The sequence below is a fragment of the Aphelocoma coerulescens genome, chromosome 14 (genome assembly GCF_041296385.1).
Source record: "Aphelocoma coerulescens isolate FSJ_1873_10779 chromosome 14, UR_Acoe_1.0, whole genome shotgun sequence".
In the NCBI taxonomy this organism is placed as follows: domain Eukaryota; kingdom Metazoa; phylum Chordata; class Aves; order Passeriformes; family Corvidae; genus Aphelocoma; species Aphelocoma coerulescens.
In genome coordinates, this window is record NC_091028.1 from 16038046 (window position 1) to 16047071 (window position 9026).

Below are 9026 nucleotides of genomic sequence, written 5' to 3' on the forward strand. Positions count from 1 at the left end.
GGTGCGGGCCCCCTCGGGGATGCGCTGAGCGGGGCCGGGGGCGGGCTGGGGGCAGCGCCCCGGGTGCGGGCCCCCTCGGGGATGCGCTGAGCGGGGCCGGGGGCGGGCTGGCTGCGGAGGAGCCGCCGCTCGGGGGAGGGGGCAGCGCTGCCCCTATATCCGCCCCGCCCGGCCGCCGCCCCAGAACCCGCGGGGCCCGGCCCGAGCGCGACCCCAGCGCCGGCCGGACCTCCCCGGACCCCGCACGCCCGACGGGACCCCCGAGCCCGGCGCGACCCCCGCGCCCGACGGGCCCCGCGGCGGAGCCGGGAGCGCAGGCGGCGGCGGTGCCCGGCGCTCCGGCCATGGGCAGCGGGCAGCGGGCCGTGTGCGGGCTGCTGGCCGCCGCCCTGCTGGCCGCCCAGGCCTTCCCCCAGACCAACATCAAGATCAGCCAAGGTGGGTGCTCGGCGGTGGCCGCGGGGATTTAGTCGGCCACGGCGGCCGTAGGGAAGGAGCGTGTGTGCCTTCCGCAGGGCCGGCAGCTGGCTTCCCCCTTCTGCGGCCGCTCCAGAAATCCCTGACTTTCTTTGAAATCAGCTTTCTTCTTCACCATGGGGACGTGCCAAGGGCAACTGCGGTCCTTCTCCTCGGGATGCCAAAGGTCTCCGGGCTGGCTTTGTTTCGGTGTGCCGGGTCAGCTCTGTGGCTCGGAGCCGCTGCGCCAGGCACGCACATGAAGGGTGCGGGGCTGTGGCCGTGCGGCCCCGCCGGACAGGCCGAGGGCCGTCAGAGCTCCTCGTTTATTCACACTTAACTGCGTGTGCAACAAATACGGGATTCTCCCTTATTCCCCTTCTTTGCTCCGAGCTGCTGCTGTATGTCACTTAGGTTTCTTCCAAACTTTTCCACACGGCGTTGGTGCAAGTGAGAGTTGCTGCTCCAAGTTTGTTTGAACCCTGTTAGGTTTATTGGGACTGTGAGTGGAAAGGGAGTCCTTAAGTGCTGTGCAGTGAGATCGTGAGAAAAGGGATCGATACAAGCCTGGCTTTCCTGCCAGACGCCTAATCTGTGGGAGCTTTGCCAAAACTAATTAAGGAGGGAAAAGCTCTGCAAGATAACTCCTATCTGTCAGTGCCAGCTGCAGGAGCGCTGCTGCCAGTATTGGCTGTAGCCTCACAACTCCAGACATACCTGGCAGAGGATTTGAAGTGGTAAAACCAGCTTGGTTTCATTAAAGAATTTGAAAAAGCGAAGCCCTCGGTGTGAGAGGATGTCCCTCCCAATGTGCTTCAACTGATGTTTAATATTTTACTTGGAAACTTGTGACATGTGCCTTAAAACCACTTCTGGGTGTGTAAAATATTGCCCAGTTATGAGATTCATGTCCATCAGTGGACATACCATCCCCTGCAGCTCCAAACAACCCCCAGATACACGGAGACCAGAGTCCTCCCCCCATCACTTCCTTCGAAGGCGGGTGCTCAGTGTGAGACTCTTTCATCTGTTAATGAAAGACAAATATTGCAAGTAACATGAAGGTGGCATTGTTTGTCCATGCTGACTATAATGTCAGGGCTTGAGGACTTGCTTCTAAAGCTGTGGGTGAGTCGAGGCACCCCAAAGTCACACAACAGCACTGCCTTAGCCCCTGCCACATGCTCCTGCCCACCAACCCCCCTGTTTAAATGCTTATTCTGTGGGTTTGCTCAATAAAGAGGATGTGGTGGGATGGACATCTGGCTCACCCCAGCTTAGCCACAGGCAGCTCCTGCTGAAGTCATCCTGGGGGTGGGTTCTGGGGGTCCCCTGTCCCAGCCCTGTTGTCTCACCCATCCCCTCTCACTCCCCAGAGCTCCAGCAGTGCCGACCCTGGGTAAAGCCCTGCTGCTGGCCCTCCCCGTGGCCTGGGCTGGTGAGAGGTGGCTCGGTGTTGGTGGGCACCAGGGTCCTGGTGCTGAGCCCCAGCTCTGCCAGCCGGGAGCACTGCCCATCCCTCACTCTCACCACCACAGCCCTCAGATCCTGGTGGAGGGGCTCTGCCCTGGGAAGGACCCAGACTTCCACATGACTGGGATCTCCTCAGCTCTTCTCTGTTGACATTAATTTCAGACGAGCCTGTGGGGCGTTGATGGACACTCTCCAAACCCAGCTGCTTGCCAGGAGCTGAAGAGGTTCACTTGCCTTTTCAGGTCAGATGGCAGCATTAGCTTATGGATGTGCCAAGAGGGGTGTCTCCTAGCACCTCTAAGGTTTGAGGAAAGCTGTCAGCTGTTCATGAAATGGAGCTCTTTGATGCTCTGCAACAGGAAGAGCATCTGCTGCCAGCGCTGACCTGAGCTGGTCTGCTGTCCAAAACTCTTTGACAGAGCTGCAGCCCCTCAGGAGCCCTCCTTGCCTGGGCATCTCTTGCCAACCTTGTCCTAGCCCCAGATTTCGCATCTCAAACCTGCAAATCCCTGGAAGTGAGGCAGCATTGCTCCTTGGGATGAAGCTTTCAGGGGTAAACCTGCTCTTCACCAGCTGAGTCCATGGGGAGTCATGCAGCTGGTGGTAGGATTTTTTCCAATAGCATCCTGAAATGAAAAGAAACCCTTGTGAAACTGGCTAGGATTTTCTCAGTTAATTATTTCTAGTTGGAAATAGGCCAGTTGGGGAAGTGAAACTTTTTTGGCAGAGCAGTGCCAGCTTCTGTAAGATTTTGATAAGTGGTTTTCCTGGTGGTTCTACAGTAAATAAATAAAAAAGCTCCAATTTGGCACTGACACAAATGCAGAGAGCACAAAACTTTATTTGTGATCCCAAATATTTGTTTTCCAGTTTTTCTGAGTTAGTAACAGCTGCTTGATCTGAATCTTATCCTCAGCCAAGTCTGGACATCTATTTTGCTGGTGCTGCATTAAAACGTGGTCCTGCCCTTAAAACTGCTGCACTGTAAATAAGCAAAGGGAGAAAGGATTCTTGCCATCATTTTTCACCAGGAATTTGGAGACAAATGGATGGACTGACCTGCCATCCTGCAGGCACTGGCTGTGCTGCTCCTGCCCAGTGTGGAGGAGCTGATGCTGCAAGGGTGATGTTTTGCTGGTGTGCTTAAAAGCGAGGATCGGGTCTAAAAAGCCCCCAAATGCTTCCCCTGTCCCCTTCTAGATGAAAATACCACACACAGCTGCTGGCTTGGGTTGCGAGGCTTTCCTGTAGAGCCATGAGTAAGCCCCTGTACTCACAATCCTACATCAGATTTCTTATGATCTTTCTGCTACAAATCTTCCAAATAAAGCAGCTCCCCTAGTTGTTCCTGCCTGAAGAACTGGGACCAGTAGTTCTCCTCCAAAGAGACAGCCAAAGCCTCTGATCCTGACCTAACAGAAAAGATGCTAATTAAAAGCTGACCTCCCATATTTTCCTTTTTGGTATATTTAACCTTAAATTCCTTCAGGCACCTCTGGTTCACTGAAGCTCGTCAAATTAATGCTACCTAATGGGAACCAGTGTGGAATAACAAAGAAGGACTGTCTCAATTTCTGACTTGGTTTCAGCTGCTCTGAACAAACATGAGGGTGATTTTCCCTGGCAATTGGGGTGCCCATGGGCTGGCTTTGAGCCAGGACACTGGGACACCCACTGCAATTAGCACTCAGGAGTGAAGGCTCCGTTTGCTGGGGATGCTGCTGGGTTAAGCCCTGTGAATTTTGCCACCAAGCTGACAGAGGTGAGGATTTTGTCAAGGCACTATAATAAAATCCCAGTTGCTGGGGCAGCTGGTGGTGCCTGCCTGGCACAGACCTCTAGGCTGTCCTTGGCCGGAAGGAACAGTAACCTGGAGTTTCTGCAAGCCAGGACCAGGTCCCAGCCCTGTCCTTAATGGGGGTACATGCCTCACCTGTGACCTGGTTGTAAAGCTGAAGCCTCATACTGTAGGTTTGACCCTCTTCCATTGTTCTGCTTTGGTTTTGGGTGAGACAGGGAACCCTGGCCAGCATCACGAGGGGAGGGGGGCTTCGCTCCCAGGAATCACATCGGCTCTCGGAGTTCCTGGTCCAGCTCTATTGCTACAGTAAAATAATTTGCATTTCCTAGGGCTGTTCTAAGGTTTTTCCCAGTGCAAGTATGGCCAGGTGTGACTCAGAGAGCTGAGCTCTGCACCACCACAGAGCTGGCTGCTTCTTACCCACTCTCCCCAAAAGCTCTTCCAGCTCAGCAGGCCTTATCTTTTTTCCCCCATAGCCCATGATCAGTGCTGATGAGGATGGGAGAGCCCCTTGAGCCCCTCAAGGGTTTGTTGCTGTAGGGTGCAGAGCTGCCCCCAGTCTCAGCTCCTCTGGAGGGATGGCTGGGGGTCCCAAGGCAGGTTGATGGGGTGACAGCCCCACAGGGCTTGGCAGTTGACGTGGCCTTGCTCAGGAGGAAAAAAAGATTTTGCATTTGTGGTTTGTCTCCTGGGGGGGTGTGACAGCAGGGACCTGTGGGCCGGCTGGCGGCTGTTTGTAGAGCACTCAGAGATCCCCATGTGGAAAGAGCTGATGAAAGATGAAATTACCACCCAGAGCTGCCAGCACTGGCACAGGGAAGGATTTGGCTCTATGAATGCTCACAACAGCTGCTTTGGATTCACCTTGCCTCTCTTTTTCTCCACACTGTTGCTTCCCTTGCCACAGCCACATCCCTCGCTGCTGCTGGCAGGGTTTTGCTCTCCCCACCCTTGGGGAAAACCATTCCCCCGGCCCCTCAGTACCGGAGGCACCACCCTGACCTCTCTGGGCTTGAGCCTGTTACCTGCTTGGATAGTCTGATGGCATCTGACGTCTGCCAGCACCCCCTGCACACCCACCCTGCCCACTGCCCCACTCGCTTCGACAGCAGCCCTGACCCCGGACCACGACTCCGTGGGGATGTAGGAACTGGCTTAGGGGGAGCTGGCAGTTCCCCCACATTCACAAACCAGCAGCTAAGAGAGTTAAGTCTATGTGCCCCAAGATCTGAGGCTCCCCAGTGCTGCATCCTCCCCACAGGTGGGGGAGCAGGACCTGGAGGAGGTTGGAGCAACGTGTTAATGCCGCTGTTGTGACAGCAGCAACTGCAAAGGCTGCAGAAGGACGTGCTGCCCCCACCACGGCCTCTTTTGGGGCAACTTCCCCACTGTGCTGACAAGCGACAGGGGAGGAGGAGCAGCGGCGTGGCCCCGGCTCTTATCTGTTGGCGGGAGGCAGATAGGCTGGCACCGCTGCCGGCGGCACGCGCGCCTGGCCGGCTGTTCCTGGGGCCGGGATCCAGTGCCTACGTGCACGGCTGCATCCCAGCCCAGCCACGGGGCATGGGGGGGTTCCTTGGAGGGAGGAGCTGCAGGCTGTCCTTGCAGGAGGGCAGAACACTGCCGTGACCCTGCAGCCCTGGCTGTCAGCCCCCATCCCAGCACGGCGGCTCTGGTGGTGCTGATAGAGGTGAGAGGAACCCTTATCTCGGTTTTCCCAGTAGCAAATGTCGGTGCCTTTATTTTAAGCATCCTCTACCTAAAGTGATGTCAAACTGGCTTGGAATGCCATTCCTGGTTTAGACAAAGGCTAGCACTGAGGAACCCACAACTTGTTCTAAATGTGTTTTGACTTTTGCAAACTTTTGCACATCTCCTGCATCAGTTGGGTTTGCCCTGCATGTGTTTGGTGGTTATTTGCCTGGCTGAGGTGGGGGAGCAGGGCTGGGCACTGCTGCCTCCGCCACCTGCTCAGCTGCCCGGCCAAGCTGTCTCACCACCAGCTGCTGGATGTTCTCTGCTCTGCCCCCAGCCATGCCCGAGCCTGTCCACGCCTACTCCTGCCCACTCTTCTGGACAGAGTACGAGGGTCACTGCTACCGGTACTTCCCCGTCAATAAAACCTGGGCTGAAGCCGACCTCTACTGTGCTGAGTTCTCCATTGGCATCAGATCAGCCAAGCTGGCCTCCATCCACAGGTGAGGTGTGCAGAAACATGTCATCCCACACTGACACAGCCTGGGGAGGGAGGAAATTGGGGGCAAAGTCCCATTCCCTCAGCACAACCTCTGTGTGAGCTGCAGGCTCATGTTCCAGCCTACACATCCCTCTGCAGCAGCAGCCCAGTCAAGTCTGGTGCACTGGTCACACAAAGGCGACATAGAAAATAAGTGCCTATTCCTGGACTGGCAGGAAAACTGGCATAATACTCCCTAAGTTTCCCCAAACTGTGTTTTCACTCTTGAAAAAGGGATAGAAATACAACACGATTACGCAGGCTTTTTCCCTATTCCCTCTCCCCCAGCTCTCACCAACACTGCGCTCCTCTTGCACAGACCCAGGAAAGTAATCGCCAGCACTAAGAGGGGGACCCATTTGGCCCCGGGTCCTGTGGTAGGGGGAACGCTTAGGGACACACCTGACCATTTGCTGACACATCCTCTTGATGGCCCCGTATCGCTCTGTTTGCCAGCTGGGAAGAAAACGTCTTTGTGTACGACCTGGTGAACAGCCGCGTGCCCGGCATCCCCACCGACATCTGGACGGGGCTCAACGACCTTCGGCAGGTGGGAGCTCCCTGTAGCCACGTGGGAAATGGCTTTGGAAAATTCACCTCTCTGTGTTTTCTTCTTTGCCCCTTATACCCTCTTTGATCAGGAGGTGGCACAGAGTCTGTGGTGCAGCACAGAGAGAAGGTTGTAATTTCACCCATTCCAGTCTGCTTTTAAAAGAGAAGTCTTATTAGAATTAATAGATTAATCAGTAATTACTCATACCACATTTTATTACTGGATTAACAGAAAGAGTATTGTTCTGCTGGTCTAAGAAGAGCAAATAAACTGAAAAGGTCTTCAGTGTCAAAAATCACCAAGTTCCATTGCCCTCTTGTGATACTCTGTGACTTTTGAAAGCTGACGTTGGAAATATATAGTCTAATATGTTAGAAAGAAAAATGGAGATCATCAGGAGAACAGTCTCTTGTCAGGAAATTTTTTGTAGATACTGGAAAAGGAATGGAAAATGAAGAGGACAAGGAACACAGAACTGGGTGGGGGTGTTAAAAAATACATAGATTTAATTTCTGGGCTTCCCCTGGTGAGAGCACTGCAAAATCTGGGGCTGTTCTTGGCAAGCTTCCAGTTGTAAAACCCAAAGGAGCTGTTTGGCCTTTGCTGAGTGGTGACAGTCTCTCCCCATGTCCCTGGGCTGTGTTTCACTGGGAATGGGGTGGGGACTACATGGGAGTAGCCTCCCACCCTCTGCAGACGGCCTTTCTCCACTGGTCTCACGCCAGGAGGGTCACTTTGAGTGGACAGATGGCTCCTCCTACGACTACCACTACTGGGATGGCAGCCAGCCCGACGATGGGATCCACTCCATCCCGGAGGAGGAGGACTGCGTGCAGATCTGGTACAGGCACAGCAGCGGTGAGCGCCCAGGGCACCTTCAGTGTTATTTGCATGTCAATAAATTCAATCCACCGTGGCTTCTGCTTTTCTGAAGAGGTTGCTGGCAGGCAGAGGATTTGCATTTTAATTTTTTAGTATTATTTTCTTTTTTCTTTACAGTGAAAAGGTGTATTTTCCCTTTCACCATGTACATACATGCACACATACTCATTTTCCCTCTGCTCCCAGCCCATCTCCCTCTCCCATAGTAGCAGCAGGACAGGAGCATCAGCTGCCTTGAAGAATTACCAAATTTAGTCGAAGGTCAGATTTTCCCATTTCCCCTCCCACACGGGAAACCCGTGGAAACACTCATTGGTTTGCCAGCTTTTCTCTCCCACGCTGGGGCCAGGGCATCTCCCTGAAGTGGGACAAGACCTTGCCTGTGCAAAAATCCCCTTTCACCAGCCAGGTGTGTCCAGACCCTCCAGCTGTACCTGAATGTCCTGTCCACGGGCAGCCTGCTGATAATTTTGGGGGTACAGGACTGCGTTTGCAGCTGCCCCTCCACTACCAAGTCCAAGCTGGGGCCCGGCCTCCCCTCCCACATCCCCCAGATGGGGAGGGGGATGCTGGAAGGAAGCATGACTGTGAGTGGCACAAATGGGAGCGCATCCAGAGAAACAATGGCAGGGGGGTCCTGGTCCCAAGGGCAGTGCAGGGTTCCCTCCTTTTGCCTTTTTTCCGCTAATGCCTTGTTTTTTTTGGGAGGTAGCACTGCGCTCCTGGAACGACAACGCCTGTGGCAGAGCCTTCCCCTTCGTCTGCAAGATCCCCTCACTGGCCCTGGACTGAGGCTGCTGGTGCTGCCCACACCCCCCTTCGTTTTGGGTCACCTCTCCAGCTGTGCCGGGGAAGAGCAGTCAGGGCATGGCATGGGTTGGGAGAGCCTTGGAGCTGCTTGGATCCCCAGCCAGTCCCTGGCTGCAAAATCCCTCCTGGGAGTGTGGTGGGGATGAACCTGGCACTCAGCACTGACAGGAGCTACATTCAACAGCAAAGGAGCCCCCAAGCCCGAGTCTGGCTTTGGATTTCAGATCAACTATCACAGCATGTTAGAGGAAGCCCATGATTTTACCAATACACCAAACTGTTAGCACCCAAAAATAGCCGTGTGTAGGAAATGCTTTTGCCTGTTGATCTGCAAAGAGGGAGGAAAAGTGTTGTTTTCTGTTAAGTTATGCAAAATGCCTCTTGTCTATGTTATTTTCCTCTCTGCTAAAATAAACGGCAAACAGCAGGTGGAGGCTCCGCTCTCTTTCTTGCACTGGAGTAGCAGTGGCTCCCTGGGGACCTGGGGTTTCATGTGGAAGAAGTTGTTTTTTCCCCAGCCTGCTCTGTATTGCAGAGGTGTGTTGAGGGGAAGCAGCTGCCTGGGAAAGTTTATTTTATTGGCGCTGGCTGTTTTTTGGGGTCCGTGGGGCAGCCTGTGTGGTCACCCTGCCCTTTGCCTGGCCCCCAGCAAACACAGAGCGACCGTGGAGGGTGTGGGGGGCCAGTCAGTGCCCCACAGCTCGGCAGCATCCTGGCAGGTGAGCAGGGTCTGGCCCTGGCTGCTTCCAGAGGATGGGTCAGCTGGAGGGCAGGTGAGGGGCTGTCAGGCACCAGCTGGGGGCCAGCCCACCCTC

The 9026-nt window shown here is 54.8% G+C and overlaps 1 protein-coding gene across 1 annotated transcript; it reads left to right on the forward strand.

Annotated features, from left to right (window-relative positions):
• Positions 1-207: 207 nt before the first annotated feature.
• Positions 208-8630, forward strand: CLEC19A (C-type lectin domain containing 19A). Its single transcript, XM_069030191.1, has 5 exons — positions 208-438; positions 5763-5928; positions 6423-6516; positions 7245-7377; positions 8114-8630. The coding sequence occupies exons 1-5, from the start codon at positions 345-347 to the stop codon at positions 8191-8193; spliced, it is 567 nt and encodes a 188-aa protein (XP_068886292.1). The 5' UTR covers positions 208-344; the 3' UTR covers positions 8194-8630.
• The last annotated feature ends 396 nt before the right edge of the window (positions 8631-9026 follow it).